At 30.8% G+C, this 27,348-nt stretch overlaps 7 protein-coding genes across 14 annotated transcripts; 3 read left to right on the forward strand and 4 right to left on the reverse strand.

Moving 5' to 3' along the window:
* Positions 1 to 554: 554 nt before the first annotated feature.
* LOC115235643 (protein O-glucosyltransferase 2-like) lies at positions 555 to 4,295 on the reverse strand. Of its 4 annotated transcripts, none has more exons than XM_029807553.1 (9): positions 4,017 to 4,295; positions 3,628 to 3,863; positions 3,015 to 3,226; positions 2,771 to 2,946; positions 2,464 to 2,630; positions 1,870 to 1,947; positions 1,559 to 1,796; positions 900 to 1,199; positions 555 to 824 (listed from the first exon to the last, which is right to left on the reverse strand). In XM_029807553.1, the coding sequence occupies exons 2-9, from the start codon at positions 3,795 to 3,797 to the stop codon at positions 705 to 707; spliced, it is 1,461 nt and encodes a 486-aa protein (XP_029663413.1). In that variant the 5' UTR covers positions 3,798 to 3,863; positions 4,017 to 4,295; the 3' UTR covers positions 555 to 704. The 4 variants fall into 4 exon arrangements, with proteins under 4 accessions (XP_029663413.1, XP_029663410.1, XP_029663412.1 ...); XM_029807550.1 differs by having other exon boundaries at positions 2,735 to 2,946; positions 4,017 to 4,291; XM_029807552.1 differs by having other exon boundaries at positions 2,735 to 2,946; positions 3,628 to 4,291.
* A 494-nt stretch (positions 4,296 to 4,789) lies between these two features.
* On the reverse strand, positions 4,790 to 7,756 carry LOC115235644 (exocyst complex component 3). The gene is made up of 2 exons (XM_029807554.1): positions 7,247 to 7,756; positions 4,790 to 6,928 (listed from the first exon to the last, which is right to left on the reverse strand). The coding sequence occupies exons 1-2, from the start codon at positions 7,393 to 7,395 to the stop codon at positions 4,801 to 4,803; spliced, it is 2,277 nt and encodes a 758-aa protein (XP_029663414.1). The 5' UTR covers positions 7,396 to 7,756; the 3' UTR covers positions 4,790 to 4,800.
* A 1,127-nt stretch (positions 7,757 to 8,883) lies between these two features.
* On the forward strand, positions 8,884 to 9,917 carry LOC115235668 (50S ribosomal protein L27-like). Of its 2 annotated transcripts, none has more exons than XM_029807589.1 (4): positions 8,884 to 9,039; positions 9,118 to 9,199; positions 9,317 to 9,486; positions 9,568 to 9,917. In XM_029807589.1, exons 2-4 carry the CDS (start codon positions 9,118 to 9,120, stop codon positions 9,769 to 9,771), a joined length of 456 nt encoding a protein of 151 aa, XP_029663449.1. In that variant the 5' UTR covers positions 8,884 to 9,039; the 3' UTR covers positions 9,772 to 9,917. The 2 variants fall into 2 exon arrangements, with proteins under 2 accessions (XP_029663449.1, XP_029663451.1); XM_029807591.1 differs by having other exon boundaries at positions 8,910 to 9,059.
* Positions 9,723 to 11,123, reverse strand: LOC115235650 (tRNA-splicing endonuclease subunit Sen34-like). Its single transcript, XM_029807559.1, has 5 exons — positions 11,097 to 11,123; positions 10,951 to 11,061; positions 10,660 to 10,870; positions 10,417 to 10,578; positions 9,723 to 10,336 (listed from the first exon to the last, which is right to left on the reverse strand). The coding sequence occupies exons 1-5, from the start codon at positions 11,121 to 11,123 to the stop codon at positions 10,131 to 10,133; spliced, it is 717 nt and encodes a 238-aa protein (XP_029663419.1). The 3' UTR covers positions 9,723 to 10,130.
* LOC115235651 (tRNA-splicing endonuclease subunit Sen34-like) lies at positions 11,105 to 12,226 on the reverse strand (the record flags this gene model as incomplete). The annotated part of the gene is made up of 3 exons (XM_029807560.1): positions 11,105 to 11,704; positions 11,785 to 11,946; positions 12,028 to 12,226. Coding segments are annotated over 3 exons (537 nt in total), but the record flags the coding sequence as incomplete, so codon positions are not given.
* Positions 12,227 to 12,685: 459 nt separating this feature from the next.
* LOC115235667 (ras-related C3 botulinum toxin substrate 1) lies at positions 12,686 to 15,611 on the forward strand. Of its 3 annotated transcripts, XM_029807587.1 has the most exons (5): positions 12,686 to 13,066; positions 13,679 to 13,804; positions 13,925 to 14,004; positions 14,285 to 14,638; positions 14,719 to 15,611. In XM_029807587.1, exons 2-5 carry the CDS (start codon positions 13,792 to 13,794, stop codon positions 14,851 to 14,853), a joined length of 582 nt encoding a protein of 193 aa, XP_029663447.1. In that variant the 5' UTR covers positions 12,686 to 13,066; positions 13,679 to 13,791; the 3' UTR covers positions 14,854 to 15,611. The 3 variants fall into 3 exon arrangements, with proteins under 3 accessions (XP_029663447.1, XP_029663446.1, XP_029663448.1); XM_029807586.1 differs by lacking the exon at positions 13,925 to 14,004 and having other exon boundaries at positions 12,702 to 13,066; positions 14,302 to 14,638; XM_029807588.1 differs by lacking the exon at positions 12,686 to 13,066 and having other exon boundaries at positions 14,302 to 14,638.
* Positions 15,612 to 19,294: 3,683 nt separating this feature from the next.
* Positions 19,295 to 27,270, forward strand: LOC115235666 (ER membrane protein complex subunit 1). 2 transcript variants are annotated; one of them, XM_029807584.1, is made up of 15 exons: positions 19,295 to 19,690; positions 19,864 to 19,979; positions 20,409 to 20,592; positions 21,151 to 21,306; positions 21,477 to 21,813; positions 21,911 to 22,214; positions 22,780 to 22,800; positions 23,746 to 23,918; positions 23,991 to 24,152; positions 24,225 to 24,509; positions 24,590 to 24,785; positions 24,890 to 25,087; positions 25,442 to 25,567; positions 25,696 to 25,923; positions 26,040 to 27,270. In XM_029807584.1, exons 1-15 carry the CDS (start codon positions 19,548 to 19,550, stop codon positions 26,198 to 26,200), a joined length of 2,790 nt encoding a protein of 929 aa, XP_029663444.1. In that variant the 5' UTR covers positions 19,295 to 19,547; the 3' UTR covers positions 26,201 to 27,270. The 2 variants fall into 2 exon arrangements, with proteins under 2 accessions (XP_029663444.1, XP_029663445.1); XM_029807585.1 differs by lacking the exon at positions 22,780 to 22,800 and having other exon boundaries at positions 19,311 to 19,690.
* The last annotated feature ends 78 nt before the right edge of the window (positions 27,271 to 27,348 follow it).

Here is a 27,348-nt window from a genome sequence, read left to right on the forward strand (position 1 = left end):
ACTATTTTAAATACAGAAAAAATGATAACATTCAAATCTTATTTTTATTACAAATATATACATAATTTTTTATTCATATAACTAGAGAATAAATATAAATTGAAAGTGAAAGAAAATTATAATGAAATGGTACAAATATACCATATATAAGAAAATATTTGTCCTAATTTTTTGTTTGTGTATTGTCATTGTATAATTGATATAATGAAGTTTAATTTCATAATTGATATATATATAATGTGAATGTATGTATAAATTTTTCCATATTACACACATAATTCGCAATGGAATTCGCGATACAATTAAAAAAGGAGTACGACAAATTTTTGACGTTTCTCTGTCTTCATTCCATAAATATTTTTCAAGGAAGATGTTGAGATATATATATATATAAAATTGTACAAATAATGTGTATCTTGTTCAAGTTCTCATAACAATTTTAGATTAAATAAAAATATTAAATGATATAAAAATAGTTAACAAATTGTGTGTGTACAAGAAAACATGTGTTGTAAAAGAAATAAGTTCATTAAATAGTAGAGTTATCTGTTTGATGTGATATCCATATTTCTTTTTATTTTTAACATATACACACGCATACAATTAATGATAGATATAAAATCTTACTAAACAGATGTGCATACATGATACTCATATGACAATGTGGATTTCCATTGTATAAATTAATAATAAAATGTTAAATTCTACAACTCATCTCTAAAGTTTAAATTGCTAAAATGACACTGACAAGAATGACTAGGTTGTGGTACTTCTTCCATATTATCTAGTATTTCAACTTTACTCTTTAAGCGTTTACTCCATTCCTGAAATATAAAAATTATATTATTTGGCAAAGATATATCTGAGAAAAATATCTAAAATAAGACTTTCTCACATACATGAAATAAAACTGTATAATAACATAATATATCACGTGGTAATAAATTGTCCCTTGCAAATTGTCTGGCAGATTTAACAATCTTCAATCCATCCTCGTCATGTCCCTTTGCCCACATAATTTTTTCGACAAGATCCGAGAGATCACTTTTTACAGGTACATAATGTAATCCAGGTATAAGATCTTTATAAAAAAATTCATAATAATTGGATTCTTGCTTAAATACCAAAGAATCTCCAGCAAGTAAATATGGGAATCGATATGCTGCTACTGTGCCATCAATATTCAGTTGATATTTGTACTATGAAAAAATTATACAGAGTCAATATAAGAGATTATTAATATAAATATATATAACAAAGTTTTGTATACAAATTTAATTTCTCTTTTTTAACATGTTTAAACTTTAATATTATATTTACTGTTTCTACATTTCTAAAGCTTTTATATGTATATATGTACAATTTCAAAATTATAATACATTTTAGAAGAAATAGAAAAGAACAATTTTCTCTGATTAATATAAAAAAATATACACCAAACTCTGTAGCAGGGCTTATATCGCTTATATACACATATATCAGATATTGCGATAAGATAATGTATAATTACCTCTAAGAATATAACTTTGATAAAGAGATTTAACTTTTTTGTATTTACCTTAAAAAAATTAAAAAATGATACATGGTTTTGTGTAGGCCCATATTTATCCATTTCATCCCTAAAGAAGAAGAAATTAGTAATAGAGACATTGAAGAGCTCTGGATGCTTTCTTGAAATATCTATTAAATCTAGCCGTTCCCTTCTGGAATCACGTCCACGCCAAAATAATTGTTCAGTCTTATTTTCCCATGACAATCCAGTGTTACCTTGTACGGAGAGTGTATCTAACATTACCCTATTTTTCAGGAATATAATATTGCAAATAAAATGATAATTTAGATTATTAACATTATCAATGCATGTTATACCTTCCCATTGCTTCCATGGATGATTCTGTGATATCATATGTAGGCATAACAATATCTTTAGTATTGCCAGAACCACACCATGCCAAACTCTGTAGCAGGGCTTATATCGCTTATATACACATATATCAGATATTGCGATAAGATAATGTATAATTACCTCTAAGAATATAACTTTGATAAAGAGATTTAACTTTTTTGTATTTACCTTAAAAAAATTAAAAAATGATACATGGTTTTGTGTAGGCCCATATTTATCCATTTCATCCCTAAAGAAGAAGAAATTAGTAATAGAGACATTGAAGAGCTCTGGATGCTTTCTTGAAATATCTATTAAATCTAGCCGTTCCCTTCTGGAATCACGTCCACGCCAAAATAATTGTTCAGTCTTATTTTCCCATGACAATCCAGTGTTACCTTGTACGGAGAGTGTATCTAACATTACCCTATTTTTCAGGAATATAATATTGCAAATAAAATGATAATTTAGATTATTAACATTATCAATGCATGTTATACCTTCCCATTGCTTCCATGGATGATTCTGTGATATCATATGTAGGCATAACAATATCTTTAGTATTGCCAGAACCACACCATGAAAAGATAGGATAAAGCGGGCCCGTATCAGGGACGAGTGGCCAATCACCCAAATTTACAAAAAATTCAATGTCTGGCAGTACCACTTTACGTACGAGCGACAACAATATGGCATCCATAAATATTTTAAAGCCAACGTATTGACCATAACAATGCCTATAAATCTAATTTAATCTAGTTTGAGTTACATTTATAAATAGATAGATAGATAGATATCTATAAATAAAAATATAAATTATAGATTGATAGTATTTTATAACATATTTACTCTGTTAGATTTCAATACATAATGACAAATGCTAACACTGGTTGGTTGATCATATCTCTTGATAATGCTTTGGCGTATTTGATCAAAATCAATATTCAAAAATGGAGAAAGATCATCATGTATTTGAGTGTAATTTTGTCTGCATTGATAATGATATAGCCAATTAATGATAGATGGATTTGGACAGTAACATTCCTCCTCATAAACAGGACCTAAAAAAAGATCTCTTTGTTAGGCTTAAGATTTTGTATAAGAAAAAAAAAGATACATGCATACACACCTTTGATTTCTGAATGAGGCAATGATAATTCTTTTCCCTTAATCTTTACTTTAATATTAATGTTAGAACAAGTATTAAAAACTTTATAGCGTACAATAAAACTTCCATCTTTACAGTCAAAAATTTGAGTCCATATGCGGCATGGTACATTATTAAAGGAATGTCCATATACTTGCCCAGTAACTATATTTTCACCAGGAGATTTTGTCAGACTAGAATATATAATAACATAATATAATTTAACATATAGAAGATAAATAAGTTATAAAAATATTAATTGCAAATATATTGTAAATGCATTATAATTTAGCTTCGAGACAATATAAATATATATATATATTTCTAGCTGAAATTTTATTCTTATCTTTAAAAATTATATTATCATATAATAAATTTTAGAGTATTCTGTATATAATTATTATAACACAAATGTGTAAATTTTGCTATACTTGAATACCATTGATGTCATTAATGGCTTTACAAATGTTCATTCAATATTTTTCTATGTTTATTTTATACTAACTGAATATAATAAATAAATAAATAAATAAATATATATATTTATTTATTTATTTATATATATATAAGATTATATATATAATTGAACATTAACTTTCTTCCATCTAAATCTACAAGTTGTAGAAAGAAATATCTGGCACGCATTGTAATTGCTGCTGGTCTCAATCCTGGACCCCAGACAATTGTTTTCAGTGGATCTACATCAAAGTGATTTCTTGCTTTCGCGCAAACAAATAACAATAACAATGTTATTAAGTAGCGCATAATTGTCAGAAATATTTAAACGGACAATGTGTATAACTATCCTGAATTAATATAATGCCTCCGTTACTGAAAATTTAAATTTTGAAAATTAATTATAAGGTTATGATAACATTTGCTTATAGTTATCGTACAATATTTAAATTATCTATGAAGATGTAAGCTTTATAGCATGCTATGCTTTATTACACAATCGCGTTTGCTATTTGAGCTTATACTTACTTGTACTTTTATTGTAAATGCATAAATTTTTCAATAACCGGCTATTCGCGCGCGTTACTCTTGACATTTCAAAAGTTTTTTTTATATATATGTATTATATACTAATAGATGTGCACCCACATCCACATGCGTGCACATACATAAACACATGCTATCTGTCGTTGCATGCTTTTTATATGAAGCTGATAAACAGATTAAAATAAACTGAGAAGACGATTGCAATTGACAAAACAAATTCATGAAATTATTTCTCACTGATTTAAACATAATTCTCAATATTATCTGAAAGAAAAAAAAATAAATTTTAAAATCACTGACATGATAGAGACATGATAAAGTTAAGGAATATATATAAAAAGTTCATTGACAGGATTAACCGATATATTGTTAATATAATTTTTATATAGTTTTTTGCATACTCTTAAAGTATTATATTTACATATACATGTAATATACATTTTTTTTTAAATTAATTTTTGCTGACATTTTCTATGACATTACATTTTACATATAAATAAATAAATAAACTTTTAACATTTCTATAAATTGTCAATGAGAATACATTATCATGTTAAACACTAGCAAATTTGTACAGCATTACAAATATATTTTATTTCATCTTTTTTGTCTCTATTAATGTTCTACGTTAAAAAATATATTTAATTTGGAAGAGTAATGTGCATATATATATATATATACACACACACACACACACACACACATTAATATTACACATGGAAAATCTGTTTCATTTTTTTGTTTCATAAAAGTTCTTTTTCCAATTTCAAGGCTTCCAACCAAGAAAGCTGTCCTGTATTACTATCTGCTTGAATATACTGTTTGTAATGGATTGCACGGGCTTTCGATTTCGTTGAGCTTCCATGATATAAGAGACCTTGCTTCGGGCTTCTGCTCGCGATATGTCGCCCCGAAGACCGAGCAGTCTAATCAGATGGTCCTCGGTCATGTCGGGATACTTCTCGATTAACGAATGCAGATCGAGCGAGAGAATCTCCGCGTCCTCGCATCTCAATACCTCGGCGAGACGTTTTATTATCTCGAACGGCGAATTAAAATTACCAATTTTCGGCGCGATTCTGTCGAAGAAGTTTTTCAATTTGTCCGCCTCCGTCATTATCTTCGATGTGCACGTCAAACATTCGTCGTACGTTTTCAACGATATCTTCCTCTGTAACATCGCGGATATGTAACGCTTAGCGATTAGATTCTGCGCTTCTGTGATAACATACTCGAAATTTTCGGGACTCAGATGGTTATAATCCTGAAAATAATCCTCCAAAGTAACACAGATAGTCTCCACCGGGATAGACGACGACAACCATCTGGGTGTAATCAAATCTTGAAAATGCAGCTCCAGATCCAAAAAGGATTCTTGCAACAATATGGCTGCGGCCTCGTTCCTCAAATGCTGATAATTCGCTAAAAGATTTTCAAATTTTACAGTGGCGTCCCCGGTAATATTGGGCATCCAATAAAGTTGCTTCATCTGCTGCGCCAACTTGTTGAACTGCATACAGTTATTGACTATTGTAATCATATGATGAGTGAAGTAAGGAACCTGACTCCTGTCTTCAAAATGTTTTGTTTTAAATTCTAGTATTGCTTGTCTATACATGTTACCATATTTAGTTACTTGTTCTATACAGAGAACCAATGCTTGCGCCGTTAAATCAGGACTGATGGTCTTTGCAACTTGAAGATTTTGATCAATCATTTGAAATATAATAACTGGTGCTGCAGTGTGATAATATAGTTCTTGAGTACTGCTGTCAGGTAGGACACCGCTTCTCCAATCGAGTTTTTCTGTTTCCAACGTTTTTCTCATCCAATCTTCATAATTTTGACACATGTTTCGCAAATACTTCTCCTGAAGATCATTTATCATCTCGGGACTAAGTAGTGGACCAATATCTGATGTGTCGATATTTAATTCGGGATGCTGCATCAGTTCTGGTCCTGTATAAATATTCATAATCCATGCTAACAGAGAAACATATTCGTTACCTTCTAATCCATTGGTAATTATATCCTTTAAATGTTGGGATAGACTGGTATGATACATATTAACAAAAGTCCTCACTATGTCGTATGAAGGTGGGAAACAAGGCTTACATAGAGTCTTTACTACTCTCAAATCCTCAAGAATCAAAAGTCTCGTAAGTTCTAAATATCTTACTAGCCACATTTTGTTATCCGCTCTCTCATCTACCTGAGTTCCTTCAATTCTATTGGCCACTGATTTTTCTAATATCTTCATCGCCATATCCTTCCATCTCTTTGGTCTACCTGGTGCCATAAAACCACTTTGCTTGTGTCTTTGAATAGCAAACTGATCCGCTTTCTCTTCCCTTTCTATAATTCTCAGAGGTGTTACTATGACAGTAGGTTCCTTTCTGACTGTATTTAAAGTACGACTCAATACCAGTCTGATCTGTTTTTCCATAAGTTGTGAAAGCATTTCCACATCTTCGAAATAAGCTTTCAGCATAATTGTATCCGCTGGCGATTGATTTGGCAATTTATGAAGCTCGTATAATAATTCATCTCTGGAAGTTTCAAGATCCATCAGGCTTTGATGCGCGTGTAGCAATTTGCCCTCGTTTATCCATTGCTTCGTCTTCTCGACACTCTCGGGAACGGTGAATATATGCTTCAAGTTCTCCTTCGCGATGACATATTGAGAATGACGCATGTTCTCTTCCTGCACCGCTTGTAGCCTCGAACTAAGCTTCAGAACAGAACTGAATAGCTGGTTAACATGATCCAGATCCTCTTTGACAACGGTGATACTTTCTAGAGAACTTTGTAGCTGCTCAAAGCCGACCCTGACTCCGTCCAATTGACTTTGCATCGCGGTCTTTAACATAGTCTCGACGGATGCCTTTTTCCTGCTGACATAGATGAGAAAATAATTAAAGGTAAGGTTATATAAAGGAAGGTTAAGTCATGAGCCTTGGCAACCCATAATGCAATGCAAAAAATTGATATGTGCGCAGTCGCTATTGAAAAGAGATACTAAATAAGGTAGACTGTTATTGGCTCTCGCGGCCTTTCGCAATGCATTATGGTTTGCTACTGATCATGTAACTTTTTCCCTAGGGCGGGAAAACGTGAAAAGTAAAAAATATTAGCATTGAAATCAATAGCAAAATTTTTCACTTTTCACTTTTTCGCCCTAGGGGAAAAGTTACATAATCAATACCATAGACATAGTATATCTAGACCGAGTGTTGAGGAGTGGGAACCGCAGTTGACCTGGCCGCTGCAAAAGATTGGTGACATACTTCGTACCCCTAGCTATCGCTTCTTCTTCCAATTTTTGTAGATCTTCCATATTCGCCGTCGTTTTTGTTGACATTTATGCTTTGAATCGGCAAACTGTCAGAACTTTATTATTCTCTTTTTCTTTTTTCTTTATTAATAGATTTCCGTCTCAGAGATTTGTTTTCTTTTTTTTTTTAATATCTCTCTTTAAAAGGAATAGAGAGTAAATACTACAAATTTGTTTTAACTGAAAAATCTCCTGAGTTTCTTGAAATTGGACATATACATATTGATATCAGACGAGCTTTCTCAATATTTATCAATATTTATCAACGCCCGTTTCATCCGGCCAAACACAGCTGTATGGAAAAACTTTTCTTTTGGGAAAACATTTTACATAGATGAGAAAATAATTAAAGGTAAGGTTATATAAAGGAAGGTTAAGTCATGAGCCTTGGCAACCCATAATGCAATGCAAAAAATTGATATGTGCGCAGTCGCTATTGAAAAGAGATACTAAATAAGGTAGACTGTTATTGGCTCTCGCGGCCTTTCGCAATGCATTATGGTTTGCTACTGATCATGTAACTTTTTCCCTAGGGCGGGAAAACGTGAAAAGTAAAAAATATTAGCATTGAAATCAATAGCAAAATTTTTCACTTTTCACTTTTTCGCCCTAGGGGAAAAGTTACATAATCAATACCATAGACATAGTATATCTAGACCGAGTGTTGAGGAGTGGGAACCGAGGTGCACGTAGAAAAGGACATACTCTGTTTCGTGCCCCTTGCGTTCTCTCTCGCTCGCACCTTTCAGTAAATAACAAAGATAGAACGACGCTCGGTGCACACGGGTGATGTTCTCAAACGCAGCCCTGGTGTATACTTAGAACATATATAAATAGAAGGGGAATGCCTTTGTTTCCCGATAGAAAAACATGTCGGAAGGAAGTGAGAAAGAAATCATAGTTGCCTCTCTCTTGTGAGTAACTATGCTCAAAAGTGCGCATGCACGTTACATTAGTCACAATGTGTGTGTACACAAAAGTATGTATACTATAGACACGATGCTTGTATGTGTAGTTACTCACAAGAGAGAGGCAACTACGATTTTCTTTCTCACTTGCTTCCGACACTTTTCAGCCTGCTATTCTCCTTCCATTTATATATGTTCTAAGGGTGTATACTAATAGTGGGCGTTTTCCAGCAAGGTACACTGGGCGTCAACGATTCGTTCCCTGAGGTAAGAGGGGTACATAGAAGTACACAATGGGCCATGAGTATACCGGTATACTCATGGCCCATTGGTGTACTTCTAGAGGAACAAGGATAGCACGCGATTGTCGCTCCTTGTCTGACATTATCTCCCAACAATCGCATCCGTGTGCTCAACGTGTCGGTGTGTACCTTCACGGACGCTACACTCATACGCGATGAAAGAGAGACAAAGACAGCGCATCATTTCTCTTTGTCAAACGATCAGTGTACTACCAGAATCGAAAAGTGGATGTAGCACGGATATGAACCAAAATCGAAAAGTGTAGGTAGCACGGACATTAACCAATCGGCTGTTTTATCGGCTCCGAAAGTGGATGTGGTCATGTAGTTCCAGGCGGCGTAAAATGGATGTACGTGACGCTAGTGTACGACCTAGAAAAAGCGTTACACGAAAAACGGCAGCGTGGCGACTCTCATTCTTCTCTCTGCCGTGATTGATTCGGAATAATCACTTCTTTGATGTAATATAAATCCAAGAGAGGTGTATTTTTCATTTAAATGTATTATTCTCAAAAGATACAATGCGATATCTGTTTTAGATGGCTCATCTGTCACAATTGCCCTTTCTCGCGTTACAAAACATCCGGCAGGCCGTAGTATTAGGCGATATTAATAATTTAGGTTTGTATTATGGTTGTACAGGTTATTTTGTCAATATACCATAAAATTGAATATATAGTACATAAAATGATGTATTAAAAGAATACACTTAATGAAAAAGTAATTTCTTTTATTCAGCAAAAATATGCGTCAGGTACGCTTCGAAGAAAGCTGGTAGTAGTACCAGTAATAAACCTGGTCATGCTAGACCAAAACATAGAGGATGGAAAAGACCGGATGGATCTTATGTACAAGCAGGTACGATATTAGCCACGCAGCTAAAACCCAGGTTTCATCCAGGTCTTAATGTGAGTATTAATTACATATAAATTTTTTTTGTCCGATTACTATGAGCTTTCTGTACATTTATTAATACTTCTGATTAATAGGTTGGTTTTGGGCGAAATGGAACTTTATTTGCCATAGAAGCAGGCAAAGTAATGGTAACTTGTGAGAAAATTAATCCTTATTGGAATCATACTTGGGTTAAACGATGTTATGCTGGCCGTGAAGGCCAAGTTATATATAAGAAACACTTTAATGTTATTCCTCATCCACAACATAATCGATTTCTATTGATTGACAGAATATAAATATGCATATTATGTAGAGAAAATGTGTATAGAAGTTTTTTAATTGTTTTAAAATTCATTAGTACATATATTATTAAATTTTCAGATATTGCTTGAGACTATTCTTATAATGATTCATCAGTGTATAATAAAAAGAAAAGTTTCTAAAAGATTTCAAATTAAAGAGAGAGAGAGAAAGAGAGAAAATTAAAATTGATTTCTTATATACACAAGTTAAAATTATAAGATATAAAATTAAAATTACAGAAATATTCATGGAAAATAACTCTTTAAAAGAGTCTATTAAATTTAAAATATAAATAATTATACTTTACTTCAACTTCTCTCTCTCTCTCTCTCTCTCTCATTTGATTAAAATATCAACTATTTTCAAATAAATTATTTTCCGCCCACTGAAACGATTGATATTTTACTCTATCCTCTTCTTCATAATATGTAGCAAACACCAATGTCTTTCTGACATGACAACTGATTCTACATTGAGCTACAAGTTCTGTAATAGACATTTCTTCGTTTTTGCATTTACACTGTATTATAAATTGTGAATGAAACATTATTGGATCACCTGTAAATAGAAAATTATTAATGATTAATATAGTGCAGAATAGAAAATTTCCTAACAATACAAAAAGGAACGAATATTACCTGGATATACTAAGAAGTCGCCACCAAATTTTTCTCCACTAGTAATATAATATTCTTTTTCCCAAAGATCTTTGTATACTTTATATTTATGTCGTTGATTGGAAGTAAATGGATATTTCCACTCCACTACTTTCATATCATCTTTATGAAACCATGGATATGCTAATAATGTAAGAATACATTTTATTAAACAATATATATACATAGATATATGTATAGATTACAAACTTTTGTATGCATTACCTGTGTGTATTTGAACAAGAGCTTCGGTTTTACTTAATTTAGGTAATTTAGCCATTTCTTCCTCAAGCAAATTTTGAGTATTAATTTCAATACCGTCTAATGCTTCCTGTGTCTTTTTATCTAATGGCTTTTTCATACTTTTTTTGTTTGTCTGCAACCCCAATATTTTACGCTTTTTTCCTTCGACAATTTTATCCATCACAGAAGTAATCTTATAGAAAAATTCATTCTATCATAAAATATCTTATGCCTTAATATTTTTTAATATAAATATATACAAATTGTAATTACTTGTTTCCTTCTGTTCTCTCTCAAACATTCTGCTTGCTGTACAAACAGCGTGTTCCTATATTCTTGAAATTTTTCACTCAACGATTCAGTTGGTGGTTTTTCTATGTTATGCTGGCCGTGAAGGCCAAGTTATATATAAGAAACACTTTAATGTTATTCCTCATCCACAACATAATCGATTTCTATTGATTGACAGAATATAAATATGCATATTATGTAGAGAAAATGTGTATAGAAGTTTTTTAATTGTTTTAAAATTCATTAGTACATATATTATTTATTGATTAAATTTTCAGATATTGCTTGAGACTATTCTTATAATGATTCATCAGTGTATAATAAAAAGAAAAGTTTCTAAAAGATTTCAAATTAAAAAGAGAGAAACAAAGAGAGAAAATTAAAATTGATTTCTCATATACACAAGTTAAAATTATAAGATATAAAATTAAAATTACAGAAATATTCATGGAAAATAACTCTTTAAAAGAGTCTATTAAATTTAAAATATAAATAATTATACTTTACTTCAACTTCATTTGATTAAAATATCAACTGTTTTCAAATAAATTATTTTCTGCTCACTGAAAAGATTGATATTTTACTCTATCCTCTTCTTCATAATATGTAGCAAACACCAATGTCTTTCTGACATGACAACTGATTCTACATTGAGCTACAAGTTCTGTAATAGACATTTCTTCGTTTTTGCATTTACACTGTATTATAAATTGTGAATGAAACATTATTGGATCACCTGTAAATAGAAAATTATTAATGATTAATATAGTGCAGAATAGAAAATTTCCTAACAATACAAAAAGGAACGAATATTACCTGGATATACTAAGAAGTCGCCACCAAATTTTTCTCCACTAGTAATATAATATTCTTTTTCCCAAAGATCTTTGTATACTTTATATTTATGTCGTTGATTGGAAGTAAATGGATATTTCCACTCCACTACTTTCATATCATCTTTATGAAACCATGGATATGCTAATAATGTAAGAATACATTTTATTAAACAATATATATACATAGATATATGTATAGATTACAAACTTTTGTATGCATTACCTGTGTGTATTTGAACAAGAGCTTCAGTTTTACTTAATTTAGGTAATTTAGCCATTTCTTCCTCAAGCAAATTTTGAGTATTAATTTCAATACCGTCTAATGCTTCCTGTGTCTTTTTATCTAATGGCTTTTTCATATTTTTTTTGTTTGTATGCAACCCCAATATTTTACGCTTTTTTCCTTCGACAATTTTATCCACATATAAAAACGTTATTTTTCGAAGAAATCAGGTGAATGACATTCAGCGTATCCATAATTGTTTAATTGGTAATTGATAATGCCTCAGAAAAAAATAAATACATTATTAGAATATTTTTAATATAGTTTCTAATCAGAGATCTTGTTTTTTTAGACCATACTTTTTCATAATTTATATGAAAGTCAACACAAGCTAAACGCACAGCTGTCAATTATAGATTGTGTTCGAAATTTTACTCGTCGGAGTAATGTTGATAGACCAATCAAAGCAAAGAAATCTTTGCTCTTTTTGTTTTGATTGGTCAACCAAATTCTACTACACTCCGCAAGTAAATTTTCGAACACCGTCACGATATCTTTTAAATTTAATACGTCATTGGTTGATCTTTCTATGCATCCTTTATAGTGAAATAGGATTGGCCGGTTTTTTCTCTCTCTATTTTTCTTTCTCTTTTTATATGTAGCATTACAATATTATGCTATACACACAAGTTTTTCTGAATGGGATATGGGATCTTTAAAATGCAATGTGCACTGTTCATAAGAGGACGTCTATGACGTCATAAGTCCATCATTTTCACGAACAATAAGTTTGCGGAAAGAAGGGGAAGGAGAAAAGAGGGTGAGAGAGAGAGAGGTGTGATTGTCGAACATCTGTCACCAAGCGAACGCTAGCTACGTTCAATCCCGAAAACCGCAATACTGTCATGGCACCCGCTTTTGTGATTTTTTGAGACAGCCACGTACATACATACGTACATAAGCGCGAATTCGCATTGTGGTCAGTGTTCAGTGATTTTATATAAGACGAATCTTTTATTCCTCCGTACACACACAGACGGTGAGTGTGCGATATCATCCTGGCCGGCTAATCCTTGTTTATGTACATACTTATCCGCATGCAAGCAAGTATGGTGTGCGGTTTAGGGCAAGCCCTTCGACTCAACGAGAGATCACGTTAATCTTGCTGGACCAATGATCTGTAATGCGAAATAATAACAACATTGCGAAAGTGATCTTTTTCTTCGAATTCATAAACTCTATTTAAAGTGCAGTTTATATTAATAAAAAAGGATTACACACACATGGATGATTTTTTTTAAATAGTGTTTTGAGATTATACAATCACAGTACACTTACATTTGATACCGAGAATATAAATATAAAAAACACGAATTTTATATACTTATATTAAATGTACATATATTGTTTATTTGTATCGTGGTTGTATTTACATTAATAGTGATTTGCGAGAGTGTCATCTTAAGAGGCGATAGATTAAAATATTACTAATAATATTTATCATTTAATCAATACAGCAAGTACAATATTATCAAACATATATATTTATTAATACTTCAAAATTTATATGTAATGGATATTATTTATATGTAATATATATTATTGAATGTGATTTTATAGTGACACTAATGTTGTTTACCTTTTCCTTTAGATAATAAATCATGAGCTCAGGTAGACCAATAAAATGTGTAGTAGTAGGAGATGGAACAGTAGGAAAAACTTGCATGTTAATCTCATATACAACGGACAGTTTTCCTGGAGAATATGTACCTACTGTGTAAGTAATGTTATTTATATTAAAACACAAATTATATACAGTATCTGTTCTTTGAAAGAATTTCTTACTTTTATAATTTATACATTAAAGATGTATTTTATGACAAGGTTTTTGCCTTAGTTTCTTTCTTAGACCAATCAAATGGAGTGGCTAATAATAGTAGCAGAGAGTATGAGATACCTAACTGCTGTGTACAGGAAGTAATTTATTTCAATTTGTCTTTTTATGTTGCTTCCTGCCCTTTAGATTCTCACAAATCTATTTTTGCTTTATCTCATTCAGCAATATCTTTCTCAGCTTATATAATTTGTATAATTAAAATATAAACATCTAAATAAAAATAGTGAATAAATAATCATTCTTCACTTTTTTTTACCAAGATTTAAATAAAATTTAAATAATCAAGATTTAAATAAAATATTTAATAGATAGTGCTGGATAAATTAAAAATAGATTGAAAAATATAAAATGTACACCAAGTTTCTAATATTTTTCAGGTTTGATAACTATTCTGCGCCCATGGTTGTTGACGGGATTCCAGTTAGTCTAGGATTATGGGACACAGCAGGACAAGAAGATTATGACAGACTTCGTCCTCTCTCCTATCCTCAGACAGATGTGTTTCTTATTTGTTTCTCAGTAACCAGCCCTTCATCATTCGAAAATGTAACCAGTAAATGGTACCCCGAAATAAAACATCACTGCCCAGATGCACCAATGATACTTGTTGGAACTAAAATAGACTTACGAGATGATCGTGAAACGCTTACTGCCTTAGCTGAACAAGGCCTTAGTGCTGTTAAGCGTGAGCAAGGACAGAAGTTGGCAAACAAGGTTTGTAGAAAAGTACTTTATGTCCTAATTTTTATATGCTACAGTAATCTAGTAATAAAAAATTGCAATATATGTCACAGATTCGTGCAGTGAAATATATGGAGTGTTCTGCTCTCACACAACGTGGACTGAAGCAAGTGTTTGATGAAGCGGTACGCGCTGTTTTAAGACCTGAGCCGCAAAAACGTCGGCAAAGGAGGTGCATTATGTTATAAACGATAAAAGGAATTGCAAAGAAAATCAGCATAAATAAACGTAACGTATATATAGCAACAGATCAAAATAGATCTGATAATTGAACGCAAAGAAAAAAATATGAATGTTTTTAAAGAGAAAATGAATAGTACATGTGCATTTTAACGAATTATTCTGGCAGCTATAGAATATACCGCATCACAGAAAGAGTACAATTTATAACTTTCTGGTCTCAGTTGCATGATGCTAATTCGCGACCAGAAGGTTTAGACAACGAGAAAGTAAAAAAAGAAGATAGGATAACTATTTAACAGTAATTACAGGAAGAAGTTTATTGCAGGCTTACAGATGTCGTTTCTTAAAGTTGCGTTTATGCATATATTGCATATTGCTGAAAAAAATATGTGACATAACGTGCAGTCGATAGTAATGGGAAAAGGAGCTCACAAATAATGTTTCTTCATATTTTACACAAAAGAATCTCGATTAATTAATATTGCAGTTTTACAAATCGATGATAATACAGTGTAAATGTGCTGTGATGACTAAAAGCATTAAGTACCGAAGCTTTACTTATCAGGGCTGCCAGATTTTCGATTTTTTACATTTACAATATAATAGGAACATTGATTTTAGTACATGTATAACGCGATAGCTACCATAACAATCACATGCTGGAAAGTTTTACAAGATGTAAAACTGGCATTATATAGAATTATTTGAACATACACAGTGCCATAGCAACGAAGAATCAAATAAATGTCGCAAGCACTCTCAATCACAATCAGTTCTAGACAATATATGTGTGTGTGTATTTTACTAACAACAATTAAGAGTTTTCTAATATAGAAATTTTTAACAGGTTTTATCAGTCATAGAAATTAAAGTGTATAAAATGTTTTCTTAGGCAGAAGTATAGATTTGTCTTTCCATTTTTTTAAAACATTTGTTATCTTTAATTTATTTATAATTCTAGTAAGAAATGTGTATGTATGATATGCATACAAGATACTGCCATATAAAATAACATAAACACGAAAATTCATAGTATTCTTCATATTGTTAAAGAAAAAGAATCGATAATATTGTGTAATAATTGTGCAAATTAAATTTAATAATGATGCATAAGATACTTTATTGTCTAGAATTGGAACAAGTTTTCCAATTATTAAAACATTAAAAGAAATAATGTACTATGTCTGTACATTAACATTTATTTTATTTTGATAAATCTAAAAAATCAAATTATTTTAATATGATTTTATAGGAGGATTTAAATATAATCTCTCCTATATTTTATAATGTAATATTTTCGATTTGTGCTTGTATAAGAGATATAACATTCTACAAGTTATTGCATTGATGCAATTTGATTATTAACATTATTCAAATATCTTTTATGTTAACTAAAAATATCCTTTATAAAAATAATAATCAAAAAAAGTATATTGATTGAATACAGAAATGCCAATAATAAATATACAGCAATGCAAAGTCCACTTAAATTGAAATATACAAATATAGCACAATGTATTTTCTTAAATACTATAGTATATCTCGCTCTCTCTTCCATTTATTTGTACGAGAATTGTTTACATAAAAAGAAATTAATGAAAAACTATAATAATTTAGAGAAGAATAGAGATGTCTTGTACAAATAAGTGATCTATTGCTATAAAGTTGCTCATATCATTATCTCTAATTAATTACCTTATTAAATAATTATAATCGTGATTGTACTTTTTTCGTATTTATAGATATTTTTTCTATTTACACTAAATTAAAAGAAAAGATCAAATTTTATTGCCATAGATATTATACCCTCTTTCTAAGGACCCAATGATAAAGTAGTGATGATAAATGAATATTACCCTATTTGTGATCATGCTATTTTTTTATATTCGAAAAATAAGGATATATAGAAGAGATATGACCTTTGTGCCATATTTGTGCTTTCCATTTGTAAAACAGATATTAAATGCCACACTTGATATTCTGGGGCGCGGCAAAAATTCCCAAATAATTTAAAATTTTCAAAGTTAAATGAAAAAAATATTTAATACTAGAGCAGTCGAGAGGGTGGACAGCTATTTAGAAAAATAATTCTCCATCTTATTTCTAAAAGAAGAAATAAGAGTAATATTTTTTCATAATAATAAAAAAGCAGATTTTTCTCATAATCTGTATTACTAATACTAACTCACAAAAACACACATTTTCAAAATAATTATTTTGATTATTTTAATGTCAAAATGCTATAAAAAGCAAATAAAAAAGACATATTGCAGCTAAAGTGTACATAATGTCTCACAGAAGCATACTCTAAATTTTTCGAGCTTATATCTTTTAAGATTTAACTTTGAATGGTTTCTATTCTTGAAATCTCTTTGTATACACGCCGATAAGTTTTATGAAAAAAATTGTTGGATTATTTAAAATATGGGATAGGCAAACAAATGGATGCAATGATATTCATGTATTTTGTTTGAGTTGTGTGATGTTTTTTTGAGATAAAATACAACTATCGCTAGATAATTATGTATGTAATTTATCTTGCAATATATTTCTAATATTCTCTTACATTCAAAAAAATCACGCAATTTATGCTAGAATATTCAGCATAAATATTAAAAGCGTATGTTTTGAAAATGATGATTGATCAAGTTTAGGCTCTCTCTGTTTTTTTATCTTTTTTATTACAATCTCTAGGAAGATAGTTTTAATTCTTTATATGTATATGTATACGCCTGCATATGTATAATAATGTATTAGTTATAGCACAACACTAATATCCTATAATTATGTATTATAAGATAATGTTATGCATAGATTGCATTTTTTGTAAGTAGTGCACTTATTTTACAAATTTTAAGATACTTATACATGTTAGCTTTTTTTTTATATTGCATAATACTGCCAAATGACAGATTAACAGCAGCAATGTGTATTAGCAGCAGTATTTGACAATTTATTTCTATTATGATCTTATATGCATTTGTTTTGTACAAGACATTTTTAACATTATTTCTTATAGTTTGCTGAAATAAAGCAAATTTAGTTACGTAATTGATACAATTAATAACATTACTAATAGTAATCTATTGAGATAGTGTGTACATTGCCCATATTTTTTGATGATAAACTTTAATTTGGGCATATAACAGTGTGATGTAATTTTAATTTTTCACTACTTACAACTTTTGCACTTAATGACGATCGCTTAATAAGATGCGAATTACTCTTTTTAATCTTTCCTATTTTAAACAAAATCATTGAGGGATGCTATAAACCAAAGTTATAATATATTATGATCTAAGATAACATTTACATTTTTCTGTTATGGACTATTGCAAATAAGTATACAAAGAATGAATGTATGAGAAATGTAAAAATATTCTAGTCACCACGAATCTGCTTCTAATTTTTATTCGTGCACACGAATAAAATGCTCGGAAAGATTGTGTAAAGCAAAAAAAATGCAATCCCTAAATGGAGCAGGTTAATGAGCGTATGAATGAGCGAAAAAGCAATGAAGATAGAAAAGAATGAGGATATGAAAGTAAAGAGATGCAATTTAATATTGTCAATTTAGATAGAATGCAAGAAAACCAAACGCGATGTGAGAACAGGAATTCTGTAGAAATTACAAATATATGTATATGTGCTAAGATATATAACTTCAATTATGCATAATTTATAAACATTTGTCTCTATTTTCGTATGTATAATAGAATTTCTTATTTATGTATAATAACATAAGGACAGCATAAGAGAGCATCCCATTACTCCTACAAATTTTCAAATTTTATGAATTTTTATGAATTTCTTTTTCTTTTTGTGACAATGAAATACTTGAATAAATTTACAAAACAGATATATATATATATTTCCATTATTGATGTATCTTCTCTACGCTTAATGCACTCTTTTGCTGTCATAACGATAGCGAAAACAGCGCAAACAGGTAATAAATAGCGGCCTCAAAACTGATTTATCGGATTATCCCATTTTTTTAGGAAGATTATAATTAACAATAACAACTATACAATGTGAGCAACATGATTACATAATTGCATATTCTATATGGCACTAGGAAGCATTTATTTTTTATTTATATGTATTTTGAAAACAACTTTTTAAAATAAACGATATAATAAAACTATTACAAAATAGTGTAGTTTGCAAAACATCGTTAATTACTTATATATATCTCCTGTTTTGCAATTAGCGCATTAATATTTCTATTGTCACACGTAAATTAGAAACATGTTAAAAAATACAATATTTGTTTATTCGTGACCGTTTAATCACAACTTATGACTGAATTAACTTTAAGTTTTTATAATTCGAAAAAAACTATTTCTGGAAATATTCTTGCAGCGATATCATCCCTGTCATACATAACACGTGCGCGGGGCACCGAAATATTCCAAGTCTGTTCTGGGATCAGCCACGTGTTAGACGAGGAGATTCCGTTCACCTGTCCTTATCTATTACACGACGATCACGAGTACATGTATATATATGTATCACGGGAAGGAGGGGACAGACGAAATATCAGACGAGGAGTGACCGTGTGGGGTGTACGACACATTATTATGTTATATGCATGCGACGTCGCCCGTGACACCGTGTCGTGTAAAGTGTAATAAAGAGCGGTGTAAAAGAGAGCGCGCGATACCTTCTCAACGCGCTTATCATCATCATCATCGTTATGGCTCCGTTCGCGTGGACCTTCCGTGGCAACATCAACCGGTTTTTCATCGACGCGCAAATCTTGCAGTATTTGATCGTGCTAGTTGGCTTGTTCAATCTCTCTCTCTGCCTCTACGAGGATCAAGTCGGCAAATTCGATTGGTAAATGAATCGCTCGCAACCTTCGGAGCAACCTCAATAATGCATAGCCGCGTGTTCCCTTCCCTCCACCGTGTTTGACAAGATAGTGCTCCGCGAATTATTAAACGGAGTAATAAATCTCATTTTCAAAAAAATCAGCGCGATCGCTTAATCCGCGTATTTATTCGTTTCAGGAGACAGAACTATGTCGGCAAAATTAAATTCGCCAGTTTCGACACGGTGTCTACGGCGAAAAAAATCATCGTCGCCACCGAAGAGAACGTCATCGCCGCGCTTAATCTGAAATCAGGTAAATAAAATATATTTCGTATCTTGTGCGTCTCGTCTCGAGATGTTGGTTCTCGATTAGTAGAGGATCACATGCTATGGCTTCCTTGATATTTTAACTTAATTGTGTTGATTAATTGTTATTTATATTTTTTCTTGATTCCAATATTATATTCAATATTACATTCAATGATTAAATATATTTTCAAGCTAATTAATATTATGCGAAAAATCACTTTATATATTCAGTAGCAGATTCAACTCAAAATTAAATTTATTCATAATATTTGTAATATATAATAGGCCGGATATTGTGAATTATATTCAATGTTACATTCAATGATTAAATATATTTTCAGGCTAGTTAATATTATGCGAAAAATCACTATATATTCAGTAGCAGATTCAACTCAAAATTAAATTTATTCATAATATTTGTAATATATAATAGGCCAGATATTATGGAGGAGAGTGTTGGAAAAAGGTTATGGTGGACATATCAGAACTCTAGGAGGTGTCGCTGATGGGGATCTGATATCTGTAAGTGGAGGTGTTCCTGCCATTGTGCGCGCTTGGGATTTGGCAACTGGGCATATACTTAACGAGTGGCCAATAGCTGAGCCAAATACCGATAGGTTTGTGTAAAATATATATTGATTTTAACAATTTTTCTAAGTCCAATAAAAAATGAAACAGATTTTTTGCTGAAAGAAAAATATGTGTTTTTAGTGTTAGATATATATTATACGCAAGATAGCGTATGTGTGTATATATACATACATTTGTTAAAACTTTTAAAATTAATATAATTGAGAATAAATTATAATCTGTTGCTTTTGCAGACATGAATCTCCATTTATATCATTTTCTACATTGGGCTTGTATTCTGCTGACAGGTTTTTCTACCTTTATTTAAAGCACAGTCTATAACATATATTTTGTACACCTAATTGTAATTTATTATTTTACATTGAGCTACTTATTTCAATGCTCAATATCTAATTATCTCTTACCATTCTTAAATTATATATACACAATATAGGAAATAAATATAACTTACAGATTTATTTATGACAGGAGTAAAATTTTTTATGTTGTACTGTAATATTGGTTAAATAAAATTATGAGAATGTTTATGTTGTGTATTTCTTTTTGGAACACATTACTAATAGGTACAGTTTTTTGTTTTTCAGGATAAAGGATGTAAAATGGCATATTAAAGATGGAACGTTACATCATATACTACCTATTTATAATAGCGGAGTTGAAGTAACATCTTATGATAGTAAAACAGGAGAAAAATTAAAGACTCGAAGGGTTTCTGCACCATTTATAAGTCAAGAAACAGAGTAAGTAATCTTGAACTTACAATCAGATTATTTTTTTTTTTTTGCTTTATATTAAGCATATACATTAAATGTCATTATATACATTGCAATATTGTCTTTGTAAATGATCTATGTTTTAATTTGTCATTTACTACGATACTCAAAAGTATTTTATTTAATTTTATTTGTAGATGCGTTCTGGCAGCTCCATATTTAGCATGTTTGAAGGGAGACAGTTCTTTAGCTGTAGTGTTCCTAGTACATCTATTTGATACTAATGCACAGCCACAGTCAGTTACGATCAATACAATATTCGGGGCTGGCGCACAAGGGCCATATAAACTAGAATCTGTACTTGGAGAGGAACCTGTAATTTCCATTAATGCCGATAACGACCAAAGAAAGCGGATTCTAATTATCGGAGAACTTCCGATTCCTATACAGAGAGATATCGCTGGTGATGCAACGCTTTATGTTGTTTCTATTGATAATGAGAAAGTACTTTTGGAAACAACATATAAAAATGGAGTAAATACAAAAATATGCTATCTATTATTCTCGAAGTAAAAAAGAAAAAATTTCTACAGTAGCTTTTTAAACAAACATTCTATAATATTACTTACAGAGAATAGAAATAGCGGCTACAGATCTCTCGTCGTCCACACCTTTACCTGATTTATCGGTCACGTTAACACACACTTCTATACAATCCCCGGCCATAATGGCATCTGTTTGTCCGCGTCAAACGAAAGGAATAACATGCCGTCATTTGTTATCTTCGCAAGATCACAGCATTGCGCTATTGCAACATAATAAACTGGTATGGGCGAGAGAAGAAGCACTTGCCAGTATTGTAGCCGTTGAAATTATAGAGTTGCCCATGTCCGATAGAGATCAAGCTATCGAAACGGAATTCGATCAGAAAGAGAGTAAGTAAAATCTATCTGTATATGTCAAGAGAGATCATAAGAAATGAATAATATAATCAAGAGCTAAAAAAGTTTTTCTATTTCTATATTGAATTTCTATATTGAATTTGATTGAATATTTTCCATATAATTTACATATACATATGTAGAAATGTAACATAAATTTTATAAATTAAAATAAATGTTATATGTAAACGTTTCTTTTATTAATGATTTTATTAATGATAAAAGAATACATCAGAAAAAAATAAGATTAAATATCATTTCCGTTGAATAACGACTATTGTGTATTAATATATTAAATATGTGAAAAGTATTATCTTATATTTGTGCACTTTAAAAATATTATGATCGTATAATATCTATTATTTTCAAAATATTAAGTTACATATAGTGCTATCTGAAGAATATGTATTTATTAAGGAGCTTACTGTTTTAATTAATAACATTCTTGTGAAACATGGTTTATTGGCATAATTGAATTTCTATATATAACACAATCTATCTACATATCTGTTAAATTATATTAATTAACTCTCTTTTGTGTGTGAATGGCTGCTGGCAGGTATTGATGTAGACAGTTCATGTAAGTAGTGGAGCAGGAAAGCTGGTTTTAATGCAGAGTGCTTTGTTTTATGCTATTTACAAAACTTATATTGCATGGTGTAATGTTTATGTATAGGCTCCCAAAGACATTGAAAGATATAGAGTGATATATACATATGTGTAATTATTTAGCATTTATTCTATATTACTATTATTATATTGCTATCTGCATGATATATTGCAAAAAAAAAAAAAAATGGAATATCCATATTGGATATTTGCTATTATTGAGTTCAGGGGAGTAATGGGGGGTGTAATGAATCTCTGTAATGATATCTTTTCGAGACGAATAATATAATAATTTTGTTGATGTACAGAGTGTCTCAAAACAAATTCTCTGACTAATTTGAAACGGTCTTTCCTTAGTGAAATTATCGAGGCATCAATAATTTCCGAGTTATAAGCGATTGAAAAAGAAAGACTTTTTAGAAACTAGACTTTCTAGAAATAAATGGTTAACAAAATTACATTTTTTAGTTAATTTCAAATAGAGTTTCTTTTAACAAAATTTTAATTTGTGGCTTAGTTACAAAAACATGTCTTGGAAAAAATTGGGCATTTGCAAAAAATGATGACTTTAACATTTTCACTAACGAAAAATTGACTCCAAATTGGTCAGAGAATATGTTATTAAAAGGACATCCGTAGATTTTAGAATTTTTTATTCTAAATATGATAACCAGCTATGTTAAAATGAATGAAGCTTTTTGTGCGAATTTCAAAGCTGTCGCGCATATGTAAAATTATTAGGGTTTTATAACTCAATACAAAGACTTAATAATTGCAGCTATTTGCTATTGTTTCCCTCATCTAACTTTTTATATCCTCCTACTAGCTAAATCATCCAACTCATAGATTTTGGTATAATAACATACAGTTATTCAGAGATATATTTTCTAATTATATCTTATATTGCTTTAAATAGGGGATGTGCTAAGTATGTTTCTACGAAGGATTACTTCTCAAATTAATCAAGCCAGAGCATTCTTTCAAACGATACTGGATTTAGGACCTCAGCAATCTAATCAACGTATCGATCTCGTGCGAGATAAGTTCGGCCTGCACAAAATGATCGTAGCCGTTACGTCCGCTGGCAAGGTATGAATCTATATATATCAAATACTGCGTCTTGTGTATTGGAAATTATTACATTAAGTTTATCATTTGTAGTTGTATGGTATTGAAACTAGGAGAGGTGAAATTATCTGGCAACTCAGACTACCTAACATCCGTGGTTTTACAAAACTGTCTAATATAATGATCTTATATGTACAAAGAGGTAGCAGACACTTTCCTCATCCACCTCAATGTGCATTATTAGCAGAAGACAAGGTACAATGATAAATGTACAACACATATTTCTATTTATCTCGTATCTGACATATTGTTTTTTGTTTATGGTAGGAAACTGGAGAAGGTGTTGTATACACTTTTAATCCGATTACCGGACAGCCATTGGACGGACTGGTGAAACTTGGGTACAAAATTAAGCAGTCTATGCTACTGCACGTAACGACCGATGACTTCTTGCGCAGTATCCTGATTCTTGACGCACGAGATAAAGTTCACGTTTATCCCGACAGCGCTATCACAGTTGCGGCTTCACTAGGCAAGAGTACATATCTCTTTACTGCTGATCAAACGACAGGAATATTGTCCGGCTTCTCTCTTTCATACAGCACGACTCAGGTTCGTTATATAAAGATATGTATATTTGGTGCATCACTAAACATAAATGTAAGAATTGATCATTTTAATGGTCGATACAGGAACTAATCGCTCACAAGGTGTGGGAGTTGTTACTATCGCCGAGAAATCAAAGAATAACGCAAGTTGCGGCGAAAAATCCGATAGAACGCGTGCACTCACAGGGGAGGGTCTTAAGTGACAGATCGGTATTGTATAAATACATTAATCCTAATTTAGTGGCTGTGGTGACAGAAGGTATCGGACATGCCCATAAAAGTAAGTGTATCTCTATTGTTTGCCGTATAATACTCGATCGATACTATTTTTCGAAAAGAGAGAAAAAGAAGATATTTTTAATATTTTTTTTATTTTGTGTATAGATACACTTAATTTATATCTATTGGATGTAGTATCCGGGGCTATGATTTTCTCCATCACGCACAAGAGAGTACGCGGTCCAATCCATATTGTGCACTCGGAAAATTGGTTGGTATATGGTTATTTTAACGAGAAAGGACGTAGAACGGAGATTGCTACATTAGAACTCTACGAAGGAAAAATACAGAGTAACACCACAGGTGAAAACCAAAGTTAATCTTTTTAGTCTGTGTATCTGTACGCCTTAAGAGAAAAGGGAATGATATCCATTGACTTATGTGGTATTAGTCGTTTTAATTTTATATATATAAGGTATAACAAAAGAGATATTGAGTTTTTAATATCTCTCTTCCTCATTTGTATCTTAAAAAATCTATTTACAAAACGGGATATAGATAAACAGGTTTCTTTTTTCTCAACCAAGATTTTTAATATAACTAAGCGGCCTTTATCAGAAAATTACGAATTTTGGATATTGGCTTTTTTTTCTTTCAAAGTACAGATATATATGTATTATTATTTTGATAATTCATAACAATTATTGGGCGTTTCAGTATTTTCTTCTTTAGCAACAACAAAATTGCCAATTGTAGAAAGACAAGCTTTTATATTTCCGGCATCTATAGAATATATGCAGGAAACAATCACTGAAAAGGGTATTACTAGCAAACATATAATAGGTATGTTTTAGTTCGGACTGTGAGAACTAAAAGAAAAATTCAATTCTTATTATCTAAATATGTTGAGATATCAAATATTAAGGGACACATGAATATTTAATAATGTTATCCTCATATATTTTCACTAGTTGCTTTAGCCAATGGTGGAGTATTAGAGTTGCCGTGGATGATGGTGGATCCACGACGGCCTACTAATCCTGAAATGCGAGAAGAAGGAGTAATACCATATATGCCCGAAATTCCAATCCATATGGATGCTATTATTAATTATAATCAAAGCGTTTCTAGGGTTACGGGTATTCATACTAGTCCCAGTGGCCTTGAAAGTACTTGTTTAGTTTTTGTACATGGTCTTGGTGAGTATAGCATCAATGCTAGATCATTCGATTCTAAAATACTATGTGTGTGATGAGAATGTTATATAAGTATGACTTCTTATACATATAAGTGAAATAAACGTTGTTTCTTGCAGACCTGTTTTACACAAGAGTGGCACCATCTAAAACATTCGACGTCCTAAAGGAGGACTTTGACTATTATCTTATTGTGATAGTACTCGCGGCGTTGTTGATCTCATCGTACATCACCAAAAAATTAGCATCCCAAAAAGCTCAGAAACAAGCGTGGAAATGATGCTTCTCTTTTCTAGAATCGTGTAATATTTATGAATCTGTTCACTATAGGCAAAAAAATTTTTGCTAAAAATAACTTGTAAAATATACTGTTTTATAAATAGCTAATTTTAAAGAACTAACGCGTAAATGCTCTAATACTTTATCATCTCTTACCTAAAAACATTTGTATCTTAAATCTTAAATAAAAAAAACAATATATATATATATATATTCTTTGATAGTACAGAAAATGTGAATACATATTGCAATAAAATTTTTCTGAATCTTTCAAACTATGCTGATCAGTATATGATAAGAACGGACCATATGGTCATCGATCATTAAACTACATATAAATAATTGATAACATACTCAAAGCTTGTAATTGCTGTTTTATTAATTGTACAGCAATGATTGTAAAAGGCACGACATATTTCTTTCGAGATACCTGTAATTCTTCGATATAAATCAAAGCAGAAATCACCAATTTATAAATATAAATAAAATTACAATCATAACTTGCATTTCACAGTGAGAATATTAAAATATTAATGTATATGATACTGAACAATGCGTTGAAAGATATATATAAAATATTTGCTTAATACACAAAAAGAAAATATGTGACTGTCTTATATTAAATGATATAATCTAATTTACAAATAAATATTGTTTATATGATTTCAGATTCGCGATTATGAAATAATCTAGAATCTTTTTGAAGAACAGTATATTTTGCATTTATCTCTGTGTACCTGTAATTCATAATTCTTTGTAACATATTGTATGTAAGGAGTTTATGCACTTTATATACACTTGTATATTTGAAATTTCTTGCAAAGTATCCTCTTTAAGCTCAATTTTACAAACAGATAAATTTCCTTAAAAAAATATCATTTATAATATTTGCAAGAAATATCATGTAAAGAAATGTGATGATCTTATAAAAGAATTCTTTATTGTAGAAATGTTTCCCTAGTTTGATGAAAAATTTATCTTTGAATATTTTTATTGCTTATCACTTGAAGTGTATATTATCTCTCTTCAACTTCAGAAAATTAAATAATATTCTATTGAAAGAACGAAAAATAGCGGATTGTTGAAAAAATAATTTTTTAGTTTGCATTTATATGCATTTTTCTTCTCTAGGAAATAGTAGCTATGCAA

Source organism: Formica exsecta, unplaced genomic scaffold (genome assembly GCF_003651465.1).
Source record: "Formica exsecta isolate Colony F162 unplaced genomic scaffold, ASM365146v1 scaffold229, whole genome shotgun sequence".
In the NCBI taxonomy this organism is placed as follows: Eukaryota; Metazoa; Arthropoda; class Insecta; order Hymenoptera; family Formicidae; genus Formica; species Formica exsecta.

Excerpts from the sequence above, each read along its gene's own strand:
- LOC115235644 (XM_029807554.1), bottom strand. The coding sequence starts at position 7,395 with ATGTCAACAAAAACGACGGCGAATATGGAAGATCTACAAAAATTGGAA. Across the intron at positions 6,929-7,246 it reads ACTCGGTCTAGATATACTAT|CAGGAAAAAGGCATCCGTCG; the intron begins GTCTATGGTATT and ends CATCTATGTCAG.
- LOC115235650 (XM_029807559.1), bottom strand. The coding sequence starts at position 11,123 with ATGTTGTGGATGAGGAATAACATTAAA. Across the intron at positions 10,871-10,950 it reads GAGAGAACAGAAGGAAACAA|ATTACTTCTGTGATGGATAA; the intron begins GTAATTACAATT and ends TTTTTCTATAAG. Across the intron at positions 10,579-10,659 it reads TCTTGTTCAAATACACACAG|CATATCCATGGTTTCATAAA; the intron begins GTAATGCATACA and ends TTACATTATTAG.
- LOC115235643 (XM_029807550.1), bottom strand. The coding sequence starts at position 3,797 with ATGCGCTACTTAATAACATTGTTATTGTTATTTGTTTGCGCGAAAGCA. Across the intron at positions 2,947-3,014 it reads GCCTCATTCAGAAATCAAAG|GTCCTGTTTATGAGGAGGAA; the intron begins GTGTGTATGCAT and ends ATCTTTTTTTAG. Across the intron at positions 2,631-2,734 it reads ATGTATTGAAATCTAACAGA|ATTTATAGGCATTGTTATGG; the intron begins GTAAATATGTTA and ends AGATTAAATTAG.
- LOC115235668 (XM_029807589.1), top strand. The coding sequence starts at position 9,118 with ATGGCTCATCTGTCACAATTGCCCTTTCTCGCGTTACAAAACATCCGG. Across the intron at positions 9,200-9,316 it reads AGGCGATATTAATAATTTAG|CAAAAATATGCGTCAGGTAC; the intron begins GTTTGTATTATG and ends TCTTTTATTCAG. Across the intron at positions 9,487-9,567 it reads GGTTTCATCCAGGTCTTAAT|GTTGGTTTTGGGCGAAATGG; the intron begins GTGAGTATTAAT and ends TCTGATTAATAG.
- LOC115235666 (XM_029807584.1), top strand. The coding sequence starts at position 19,548 with ATGGCTCCGTTCGCGTGGACCTTCCGTGGCAACATCAACCGGTTTTTC. Across the intron at positions 24,153-24,224 it reads CATTATTAGCAGAAGACAAG|GAAACTGGAGAAGGTGTTGT; the intron begins GTACAATGATAA and ends TGTTTATGGTAG. Across the intron at positions 25,568-25,695 it reads TACTAGCAAACATATAATAG|TTGCTTTAGCCAATGGTGGA; the intron begins GTATGTTTTAGT and ends TATTTTCACTAG.
- LOC115235667 (XM_029807586.1), top strand. The coding sequence starts at position 13,689 with ATGAGCTCAGGTAGACCAATAAAATGTGTAGTAGTAGGAGATGGAACA. Across the intron at positions 13,805-14,301 it reads GGAGAATATGTACCTACTGT|GTTTGATAACTATTCTGCGC; the intron begins GTAAGTAATGTT and ends AATATTTTTCAG. Across the intron at positions 14,639-14,718 it reads GACAGAAGTTGGCAAACAAG|ATTCGTGCAGTGAAATATAT; the intron begins GTTTGTAGAAAA and ends TATATGTCACAG.